This window comes from Silene latifolia, chromosome 3 (assembly GCF_048544455.1).
Source record: "Silene latifolia isolate original U9 population chromosome 3, ASM4854445v1, whole genome shotgun sequence".
In the NCBI taxonomy this organism is placed as follows: Eukaryota; Viridiplantae; Streptophyta; class Magnoliopsida; order Caryophyllales; family Caryophyllaceae; genus Silene; species Silene latifolia.
This window is the reverse complement of record NC_133528.1, coordinates 41,365,067-41,377,173: the sequence shown is the minus strand read 5'-3', so window position 1 is coordinate 41,377,173 and position 12,107 is coordinate 41,365,067. Positions and strand designations below refer to the sequence as shown.

Sequence of the window (12,107 nt, the reverse complement as noted above, 5' to 3'; positions counted from 1 at the left end):
CTCCATGCAGCAATCCGAGCGTCCCAACTTCTTGGACGAGCGGATCGTGGCATCCTCAGCAAAGATGCCCATCTCTCCGAAATACTTGCGATTCCCTGCTTAGAACTTAGAATTGTTAATTACTATTTTGGCCTTAGTTAACCTAAGGAGGCACTACTATAAATACCCCATTTTGATGATAATCAAAGGGGGGCTTCCACATTAGAAAATCCTCTTAGAATAGATTAGGAGTAGATTAGATTAGATTACTCTTTAATCTTTCCACAAATTTCACATTAATATCTCCTTAATTATTGTTCAAGTTTGATACTTTTGGGTAATTGAAGATTATTGGGTTATTATTGGAGGATTGACAACCCTTCATCAATCAATCAAGTTCTCTTCTTTTACTCTTTGCTTTATTTGCATCATCTCAGGTTTGGTATAATCCCTTTACTCTTTACTCTCTATTGTTCATTTCTTCATTCTATTATCATGTTTATACTTGTTGTGATGATTGACAGCATTAATGACATGTTTCCTATGATAATGAGTAAGTAGTTCTTTGGCTAGGATTAGTGGGTAATTAGGGGAAACCAACATGGGATTAGTCATGCTTAATCTAATATGTTTTCATAATTAAATTGCTTACTTGTTGTGATGTCAACCTATGCACAAGTTATGTTTGATGAAATCCTAAGCCTATGAATCCTTGTATTTATAACCATCACTTACCTTTTCAATGATACTTGTAAGATATAAACCAACTCGAGTCTTGTTAGACCTTGCATAGAAGTGATTAGGGGGAAATTAAGTCGACTTGTAGGTATTGTATAATCTAATCGATTCGGCTCCGGGGCCCAACCCTTCCTAAGAACCGTAAGACATAAACCAACTCGGTTCCTTTACAACATTAATTGCTTGCAACTTTGTGAACATGTTTGTATGGTCAACTCTCACGAGTCCCCTATAACCCCATGATATCCTAGTACTTTTAATCATTTGTTTACATCTTTCCTTTTATTGCTTCCATTATTCTAGAACACAACTACAAACCCAAATAAATGTTGACACTTGCATAAATTGAGATAGATAGACTTAGAACCCAAAGCACACCGTCCCATGGATCGACCTCGACTTAACCACTAACTAGTTGTTTTGTTGAGTATTATAAATGTGTTTTGATTGGGTATACAATGACACACCCACGTCAACCCTCTTGAAGAGGTCCACTGATAGGCTTAAAATATGACTAGTGCTTAAAGGGATTGAACATATTACTCATATCAACAAAGTGCACTTTCTTTTCTGGTTATTCATGTGAAAGAACTCTACAGTTAAGTGTGCTTGGTTGGAATTAGTCTTAGAATGGGTGACCTCCTAAGAAGATTCCTGGGATGCGCACGAGTTAGGACCAAAATGGGCTGGAAAGGACCCGTGTTGATCTGTGGGCCATGTACACAGCCTGGCGAGCTACCGTAAGCGACTGCTCCCGACCCAAGGTTTGGCCCGGGGTGTTGCAATTAGTTTCAGAGCAACCCTGCGACTGTGTGGTGCGCCTCTGGTCAAGAGTACCCGGGTCACCCACCTATCGAGGGAAGATTCTAGGCTTGGCTAGTTGGCTGCGGTCAAATGTTGTCAGGCGCAACGAGGACGTTGCGTTCTTCATGTAGGGGTATGTAATACTCCACTGAACCGAAGACGTTATTCGGGTGGAGTACCCTCTTGAAGAAGTCCATTGATAGGCTTAATTTAACACCCCCTTTTTACTCGGCCAAGGTAATGGGAGGATGTTACCATCTCGGTTTTCCGAGGCGGTAAATCGGAGTTGCAATTAAGAAACATTTAATATAAATAAAGTACTTAATGAATTACATAACCATGAATGAATAAATAAAGATTACAAATCATACTACTATGACTCTCTAAAGAAGACTATGTCAACTATCTCATGCCGACTCGACTCTAAGTCTGAAGCTCGTCCAATCTCCCGCATTGCACCAAATCAACCTGTACTCAACCTGCTCCCCATATGATCAGAAATATCATATGGATCAACACAGGACACCTCGTAAATAGATGATAATTTACATATAACCCAAACACGTCAGTTTCGATAAATAAACGTGGAACACGATGCAATATGTAAGTATGCAATATGCCAATGAAATGTATAACTCATGACTATACAACACCACACTGGTACCGGGACACGCCCAGTCGTACCCACAACCACACTGGTACCAGGGACACGCCCAGGACACCACACCTCACGAATAGGTACTCGGGACACGCCCGTGGTACCGGGTCCGGAAGCCAACCGGACCCCCTGCCAGATGTCGTGTCTCAACCACATGAGTCCCTCTGTACTCAAGCCATTAATGTGCACATCCCTCTTGAAGTGGTAAGCTCCAAGAGGCGACTCAAGCGTAAGACGGTCTCCCAACCGTCTTACATCTCCTCAACAACAACCACATCCTCAACATATACGACAATAACAATGATATAATATGCGCCACAACATATCAAAATAATACTAATCATGAGACGCACTTCCCAAACATGTCATGAATATCCATTCCTCAAATATCCCTACTTCTTGAGTCGTCATAAACCAACATCATGTTATAATGCATTTCCGATGATATATGAGACTCACTACTATCCTCGATCACCATAATGATATGCAATACGACTCATACAATGCAAGTAAGGACAAATGACCAACTAACAAATATGCACATTATCGAAACCGAGTAGGATAAACCTACCTTTTATCAATCTTCACAAGCTACTCGAATCCGACCCGATTCCGTCTCATGAAACCGTCTCATCCTATACAAATCACATAATACTATCACAATAAATCCTACACTATTATACACTACAAAAACTCTTATTATTACCCATTAATTACCCATATTACATGTACTAATTACTAGTTAATCAACACAAAGAAAACCCCCAAAAGTTAGGTTTCAAAAAGATAGAAAGTGTAGATCTCAACTTACAAGGTGGAAAGAAAGAAGAACAAGATGAGAAATCTCTAATCCAAGCTTGAATTCCATTAGGAGGTATTTGTGATGGTTTTAGAGGGAAGGGAGAGAATTCGGAATAAGAAGGAAGAAGAATTAAATGATTTGGATAAGATAGGATAAGATCCCGAATTAGGTGTATGTTATCGGGTATTGTTCAGTGGCACTTGGTCGAGTGCTCGTCCACTCAGCCGAGTGCCAACCACTCAATCAAGTAAACACTCTACTCGGTCCACTGCAGCCCCACTAGGTCTAGTCCGAGTCCTACTAGGTTTAGTGTACACTCACTAGGTCCATCCAACACTCCACTAGGTCCACCGTAGGGTCACTCCTTAACCCGAGTGGCCTCTCACGCATCCCAAGGTCTCTTATATGGATCCCACAATATCCGAGTATTATAATCTTCCCCCCCCTTAAAATGAGTTTCGTCCCCGAAGTTTGCCTTACTCTCTCTTTTCCACCGCTCTCTCAGGTCTCCCTCCGTCTCATTACCAATTACCAACTCTCTTATCTTTCCTATGCACATTACCGTATGCACTCTCTTATACACAAACACATCTCAACTCAAGGTTCCCTCAACATTGTTGCTCTTATAACACCAAGATCCTCCTCATCTCATGTTATGCTCGGTTTCTTCCCTTAACTTCCCGATTGTTACATTCACTCCCCCTAAAAGAGAACTTCGTACCGAAGTTCAACGCTCAAAATCATGGATACTCTCATAAACTACCTAACGAAATCCATAATTAACAAGTTTACGGGTTAATCGTACTCTCTTTTATATTAAGAATGTCTTATGCTCAACCTCATATGGTGATAGTACCGCCTATATAACTCTCCTACTCTCGTCCCGAAGTGCAAGGTCAAACTCAACGTTTGTACTCTAATCCTATAAGCAAATCCCGACTCTCGTCGCTATCTTCGTACCTCACTCAAAGTTATGTAAATGTATATTTATATGTAATACCCGCCCTATTAGGGACCCGTTGACCGACCTATTGACCATGGGAGGTCCTTAGTCAGGGAGACAAAGGGAGACTACAATGTCATCATAACGCGTTACTCGACCTAGTAGAAGCCACTTAGCCAAGTAGCTGGGGTACTCGACCGAGTGCGGCGTACTCGGTCGAGTATGTCTATACTCGACCAAGTACCTTGTCTGACAGCGTGTTATTATAAAACGCGGCAACTAAAACATAATTCATTTTTTCGACGGTTCATTTTATCATTTCTAAACCTAATCCTCTCTCTCCCTATTCTCTACTCTCACTCTACACATCTTGGGTAGCCATAAACCTAATCCAGGAAGGGAGACGGTCTATGCATGAGGTCATAGAGTCGGGTTGTCGCCGCCACCGGCATCGGTTGTTCTTCAAGGTGAGTTTGTGAATAATTGTGTATTTTGCAGTAGATCTTAAAATAGCTTAGTTGTAATACTACGGTTTTATGTGTTGTTGGGTACTCTATCGAGTAAGGCTTACTCTGTCGAGTAAGTGTGTTTTGGCGTTCTGGACAGTGTTCTGTCTGCTGAGAACTCGATCGAGTAGGGGCAGCTCGATCGAGTAGGGCTTCTCGATCGAGTACCTCGCTTACTCGATCGAGTGCGTCGAGATTTACGGGTTTTTGGCTGAGTTTTGATAGCAACGTGAGAATGATATAAAAAGTACTTTTCATCAGTTACTTTTACTTTTTACTTTTATCTAAGTTTCACAAAAGAAAACAAAAGTTACGTAGCTTTCCTCTCTCATATTGTTATCAAATCCAAGGGCTTGAGTCGTCGGAATCCAGAGTCCTATACATCGTTGAGACTGTCGTATTGTGGGTAAGATCCTAGTACAGTTTTTATGTTGTTTTGTTAATTTTGGTTAAACCCTAATTGGGTAATTTGGGGGTTTTGGGAGTATTATTGGTATTAGTTTGTGATTGTATAATTATATGTTAATAGGAGGTGATTTCGTAGAGGAGCGTTTCTGATCTGTTGTTGTGTCGATTGTGGTGATTGCATTTCCAGGTAGGGTTTCCTAATCAGTTATTGTATACATGTTTATGAGATGGTTGTTGGTTGCTGATTAATGGCATTTGTCTATATCGTAATTGAATTGGTATTGTAATTTGTCTCCCCTATTTTTGCAGCTGGTTTGGGGGAACTCCTACACTCTTACCTGGTATTCTCTTCCCTTGTATCTACTTTTATTGTATTATCTCTATTTCTTTTTCATTCCTTTTGTTAGATGTGTCCTTTAGGTTGCTGGAAATTTGTTGTGTAATTGCTATGTTGTAGGCGTCACAATGAGGACACTGTGACATTTAGGTTTTGGGGAGGAGTTTAATTATGTTGTGTGATTTACTTATGTTGTGTGCTTTTATATAAAAAATCCCATAAAAATTTCAAAATTTCAAAATCCAAAAACATGTTTTTCATTCCTTTTAGGTCGAGTCTTGGTGAATTTAATAACAATGATGTTAAATTGCATTGTTTTTGCATTTGAATCCCATTTAGTTGTCCATGTACATTGTTTTGACCCGTTATTTATGAAAACAAAGCTCATAACTCGAGTCTTAACCGTATTGACATGCCTTATGCTAATTAGATTTGATAAAATTATGTTGGTAAACTACTTCAATTCTGAGGTCTATAGAGCTTCCTAGGCCAGGAACATCAATAAACTGGCCTCATTGTCAATTGGGCTTGAGTGTGGTTTTTTAGGGTAATATCCGTATAAAACCCCTTAAAATTAAGGACTATAACGCAAATTATCATGTGATTAATTGTCATAAACGAAAAACAAGAGAAACGATAAAGGAACAAGAATCAACCTCGGGTCCTTTGTATAAAACGGCCTAAGAACAGAAATCAACGTAGATTTCCTCCTAATCGTTGCACCCAAGATCGTCTGAGACTATGCCCCTTGTGCTAGAAAGTACTCTCTAATTGCCTTGCAATATTGAGAGAGTTTTTGTGAGTTTTCTGATGTGAGATCTAGACTTTCAGAGAGAATGCCTCCAAAACCCTAATTTTTGTGCAAATGACAATGATTAGGTCAAAAGGAGAGAAGCACTCTCCTTTTGTTCATTTCGGCCAAACCGTGAGCTCAAGGGGGAAGTGGGCTTTCCACTTTCTCCTTATTTAATTCGTGGTCCGACTCATTTCGCTAAAATGTATATGACGGGTTTTAATTATAAATCATCACTCGTTATCGGATAATAAAATATCGACTAGTGACATGAATTAGTCGATATATTAATACTTGTCCGATAATGACAATATAGTATAATTAATTAAATTCAATATACATTAATTAAATATAATCGTTTATATTCAATTTACGAATTAACCGCTTAATTCACCTTATCCATTATTATTTAATCCGTATTAAATAATTATCTCAACATTGCGTTTGACTAATTTTTAGTCAATAACTCCGACTAACTGCTTAGTCATATTAGGCATCAACATGACTGTATTTTCATACCGTCACATCTCTCAAACGTATCCTATAGGTGTGACTTTTAGGGACCAGTTGATCACGCCATCGATGACAATAACGTCAAACTTATCTAGCAAGCCAACCGTTATTGATAAACGTGGACCAACTGATAATAATACAAAAGTATACCCTTTGATCCTTTTAGAGATTTATATGTCATTGCACTAACTGTGGAGGACACCAGCCCCAACAAGCTCCCACTTGTCCGTACAAGTGTACGTGCAATAACTTTATTCGCACTAACTGGAGGACACCGGCTCCAACAAACTCCCACTTGTCCGTACAAGTGTATGTGCGATAACCGATTCTCATATCCATTTAAAATTTCTCCCACTCAATGTAAAACAATTTGCAGATCCGTATCCGCAAAGGTCGTATTTTACAATCGATCTGTATCAAGAGTGGTTTCCCCGACTAGAGAGTAACTTAACTGATAAAACGAATCAGTATTCGAGCATGGCCATGCATTTCAGTTACAGCTCCTCGAGTGGCCCTGAGAAATATGGAGTACCTGATAAAGGCTAAATATTTCCTTCAACTCGACTCCTGCCGATCTAAGCACAGCATGAAATGACCCAGAAAAAATCTACTTGGCCCCCTGTTACGGATGACCGTGAGAAAGAAACCAAAGTCACCCAAAATATGCCTTAGTCTCAAGAGACAGTCGATAGTCAAAAGAATCGACTCTTAGGATCACCATGGAGGTCCTATCCACGACCTGGCACCGAATGTTATAAAACATTTAGGACTCCACGTCGTTGTCACAATTGTGTCCTACGAGATATTCGTATAACTCACCTCTGTGATTGGTCAGTCAACCATTTGACTTCTAGCTCGTTGAACCCACCATCAACCAGCGTCACAAAATAATTGCCAGAGTTATCAGCTCACGTGGGCAATTAAGGACCATAATATAATGTTTGTTCAATTCACTTTGTGGTGTTCAAAAATTGTCGTACAACTCCACATGAAAAACAAAATATATAAATATCAAAACGATGATGTCGTATAGAGTACGCAAGAAAATGAATCTAATCCATAAAAGAGTACTACAACTCAGGAACACGTTTGATTCTCATGGAATTAACATGCCCTTCATGCTTATCTTGTCGTAATGGTTTAGTGAGAGGATCTGCTATATTATCATCTGTAGCAATCTTTTCTATCACTACCTCCTTTTGCTCCACGTAATCTCGGATTAGATGAGCTTTCCGTTGTACGTGTCTAGACTTGTTGCTAGACTTAGGCTCCTTAGCTTGGAAGATGGCACCTCTATTGTCGCAATAGATGGTGATCGGGTCATTCGAACTAGGCACTACCGATAGTCCTTGTAAGAATTGACGCATCCATATCGCTTCCTTTGCGCTTCGACGCGGCATAGTACTCGGACTCGATCGTAGAATCTGTTGTAACACTTTGTTTGGAACTCTTCCAGTGATCTGCAGCGCCATTAAGAGTAAAAACGAATCCAGACTGAGATTTCGAGTCATCTCGATCCGTTTGGAAGCTAGCATCTGCGTAACCGGTTGCGCATAGCTTTTGTTCGCCTCCATAAGTCAATGCCCAATCTTTAGTCCTCCGTAGGTACTTAAGAATGTTCTTGACAGCCATCCAATGTGATTCACCGGATGCTTTGTTGGAATCGACTTGTCATACTCAATGCATATGCCACGTCCGGACGTGTGCATATCATGGCATACATGATTGATCTTATAGCCGAAGCATAAGGAATCCGGGTCATGCGCTCTTTCTCTTCCGGTGTCTCTGGTGCCTGAGACTTGCTCAAATGCACCCCTGGAGCCATAGGAAGAAACCCCTTTTGGAGTTAGTCATGCTGAATCTCTCTAGAATCTTGTCTATATAAGACTCCTGACTGAGAGATAACATCCGACGTGATCTATCTCGATAGATACGGATGCCCAAAATTCTTTGTGCCTCACCCAGATCTTTCATCTGGAAATGGTTTTTCAACCATACCTTTACCGAAGTTAAGAGAGGTATGTCATTCCCAATCAGGAGTATGTCATCGACATACAATATTAGGAAGACAATCTTGCTCCCACTCGACTTGATATATAGACATGGTTCCTCGACCGATCGAGTAAATCCATTTTCTTTTATCACTTGGTCGAAACGATGATTCCAACTCCGAGAAGCTTGCTTAAGTCCATAAATGGAACGCTTAAGCTTGCACACTTTCTTAGGATGTTCAGGATCGATGAAACCTTCGGGTTGTACCATGTACAACTCTTCCTCCAAATAACCGTTTAAGAAGGCGGTTTTCACATCCATCTGCCAAATTTCATAGTCATGAAAAGCGGCAATCGCTAAGATAATCCGAATGGAACGCAGCATGACTACGGGTGCAAAACTTTCATCGTAGTGCAAACCTGGCACTTGGGTGAAACCTTTAGCAACTAGTCGTGCTTTATAGATATCTTGTTGACCGTCCACAGAATGCTTTATCTTGTAAAGCCATTTGCATTGAAGGGGACGAACCTTAGCAGGTAAGTCAACAAGATCCCATACGTTGTTCTCATACATGGAGTCCATCTCGAATTGCATGGCCTCAAGCCATAGCTTTGAGTCGGAACTAGTCATGGCACCTTTATAGGTTGCGGGTTCACTACTCGTTAAGAGCAGAATGTCATCTATGTCATGTTCCTCGACCATACCTATGTATCTGTCCGGAGGAATAGAGACTCTTCCCGACCTCCTAGGTTCCTCAGGAATACTAACCACAGCCGGGATTGAAGGAACGAGTTCCTCCAATGGTTGCTCGGCATTTGGTTCTGGAATCTCCGACAGCTCGAAGGTTCTATTACTCTTCGCGTTCTCGAGAAACTCCTTCTCTAAGAATGTCTCACTAGCCGCAACAAATACACGTTGTTCGGTTGGCGAATAGAAGTAATGACCAAATGTTCCTTTAGGATAACCTATAAAGTATGTCTTGACCGATCGCGGGCCGAGCTTATCCTCGTGTCTCCACTTGACATAAGCCTCGCAGCCCCAAACCCATATAAAGGACAAGTTAGGGACCGTTCCCTTCCATAGTTCATATGGAGTCTTGTCAACAGCTTTAGACGGACTTCGGTTAAGTATTAGAGCAGCTGACAGAAGAGCATAACCCCACAATGAATCAGACAATACGGTGTGACTCATCATGGATCGAACCATATCAAGTAGTGTTCGAAGTCTCCGTTCGGACACACCATTCAACTGAGGTGTTCCAGGTGGAGTTAACTGTAAGGCAATCCCACAGTCCTTAAGGTGTTGATCAAACTCGTGTGAAAGATACTCGCCACCACGGTCTGATCGTAGTGTTTTAATCTTTCTACCCAGTTGGTTCTGTACCCGATTCTGGTATTCTTTGAATTTCTCAAAGGACTCACTTTTATGCTTCATTAAGTAGACATAGCCATATCTACTTAAATCGTCCGTGAAAGTGATAAAATACCTATAGCCTTCTCGTGCGGTGATTGACATAGGTCCACACACATCCATATGTATGAGTCCTAATAGGTCAGCAGCGCGCATTCCAACACCTTTGAAGGAAATTCGAGTCATCTTACCAATGAGACATGATTCACACGTGCCAAATGATTCAAAATCAAATGCCGAGATAGCTCCATTCTGTATGAGCTGTTTAACGCGTTTCTCATTAATGTGTCCCATACGGCAGTGCCATAGATAAGTTTGATCTTTGTCACCACCCTTTAACTTTTTATTCATTACGTGCAATATTTCAGTGGTCTGATCTAAAATATAAATTCCATTCATGGAGACTGCCTTGCCATAAATCATATCGTGTAATGAGAAAATGCAACTATTATTCTCTACTACAAATGAAACCAAGTTTGTCAAGTGCAGAAACTGAAATAATGTTTTTAGATAGACTGGGTACATAATAGCAGTTATATAAAAATAACTAAAATCCGCTTGGAAGCTGGATCACATATGTTCCCCTCGAGACGGCAGCCACTCGTGCTCCATTCCCGACACGCAGGTCCACCTCACCCTTTACGAGGGGTTCGATGTTTCGGAGCCCCTGCACATGATTGCATAGATGAGAACCACAACCAGTATCTAGTACCCAAGTTCCGTAACTTGCATGGTTAATCTCAATCATATGAACAAAAGTAGAAGAAGAAGAAGAAGAAGAAGACATACCAACAGGAGTAACGCGACCTGCTTTTATGTCCTCATGGTATACAAGACATGTACGCCTCCAATGCCTAGTTTTGTGGCAATGGTAGCATTCCATGTTACCGGTCTTGCTCTTTGTCGCGCCTGGTGAGGTGCTCGACTCACCAGGCCCACTCTTACCTGATCCCGACTTCTTAAACTTCGGCTTGCCTACTGCTAGGTCTGCCTGAGCTTTGCCCTTACCCTTGCCCTTGTTTGACACAACGAGAACATCCTGTTTCAGGCTCCCACTAAACTTCATGTCCTTCTTGGTCTGTACGAGAAGGGAGTGTAGTGCATGAGGACTTTTCTTCAAATCATTCATATAGTAATTGGCTCTAAAGAGCGCAAAACCATCGTGGAGTGAATGAAGCATGCGGTCAATCACGATGTTCTCACTGATCTTACAATCAAGTGCCTCCAGTTTCTCGACATTCTCAATCATGCTGAGAATGTGTGGGCTAACCGGTTGGCCCTTCTGGAGTTTCGCCTCAAAGAAGCGACAGGTATGCTCATAGGTCACGATTCTCGGTGCTTTCGAGAATTCCTTAGTGAGCGTGGTGAAAATCTTGTTTGCACCTTGGGCTATGAAGCGTTTCTGCAAATTGGATTCCATTGCAAAAATGAGTACGTTCTTTATCGCACCCGCTTCCATGACGAAATCGCTATACGTGGCGATCTCGTTAGCTCCAGCCGTGGGGCCTGGGTTTGGCGGGATGGGCTCTATCAGATATTTGAGCTTCCCGTCGCAATGGCGGCATTCCGTAATGCCACCTCCCGATCCGCGAAGTTTGATCCATCATTCTTCGATTTAGTAGACCGATTCATCCGATTCATGAAGATCCGGCCGGACTCACGGTCCAATGTGGCACTTGGCATTGGGTCGTTCATACGGCCAGCCATTTTGTTATTAGCAGTTTAAATGATCGTGTTCTACACTGAAAAAGAAAGAAAAACAAAACGAAATAAGCAACTCATCGAGGTGATTTAAATCTAATTAAAATTCATTTTAACGTGTAGACTCATTGCACTTGTATAATCGATCTACCTCAAGAATTATACAAATGATCCCAAGACTCAATTTCTGTAAATTGATAAGCCAACTGTTTGGCTAGTTCTATCGTTAGAACTCTCGGTCGATAGATTTCCGTAAATCCTGTCTTTAGTCCACCATAATCACAGGATCGTACGAGTGACCATAGTGTTGAGATAAAATAGGTCAATCAGTTCCAACTTACCCGACGTAGAAGGGGTCATATTATGCCTACCGACGAAGAAGGGATTCATTGGAGTTTGACCTAAAAAGACTATTCTCAATTTTTGGTTATACGAGGAAGATCCCATCAACTTAGTTTTAATTCATTTTAAGTGAACGAAAAACTAGCATTACGTGAATGAATTAATTTAGGTGATGGCTTAT

General features: G+C 41.1%; 1 protein-coding gene across 1 annotated transcript; it reads right to left on the bottom strand.

Moving 5' to 3' along the window:
* Nucleotides 1-10,361: 10,361 nt before the first annotated feature.
* Nucleotides 10,362-11,427, bottom strand: LOC141646055 (uncharacterized). The gene is made up of 2 exons (XM_074454145.1): nt 10,673-11,427; nt 10,362-10,550 (listed from the first exon to the last, which is right to left on the bottom strand). Exons 1-2 carry the CDS (start codon nt 11,340-11,342, stop codon nt 10,516-10,518), a joined length of 705 nt encoding a protein of 234 aa, XP_074310246.1. The 5' UTR covers nt 11,343-11,427; the 3' UTR covers nt 10,362-10,515.
* Between the last annotated feature and the right edge of the window lie 680 nt (nt 11,428-12,107).

What these genes read in the sequence shown, in the direction of transcription:
- LOC141646055 (XM_074454145.1), bottom strand. Translation starts at nt 11,342, where the DNA reads ATGGAAGCGGGTGCGATAAAGAACGTACTCATTTTTGCAATGGAATCC. An exon ending in AGGTCGCGTTACTCCTGTTG is followed by an intron (nt 10,551 to 10,672) that starts GTATGTCTTCTT and finishes AATCATGTGCAG; the next exon opens with GGGCTCCGAAACATCGAACC.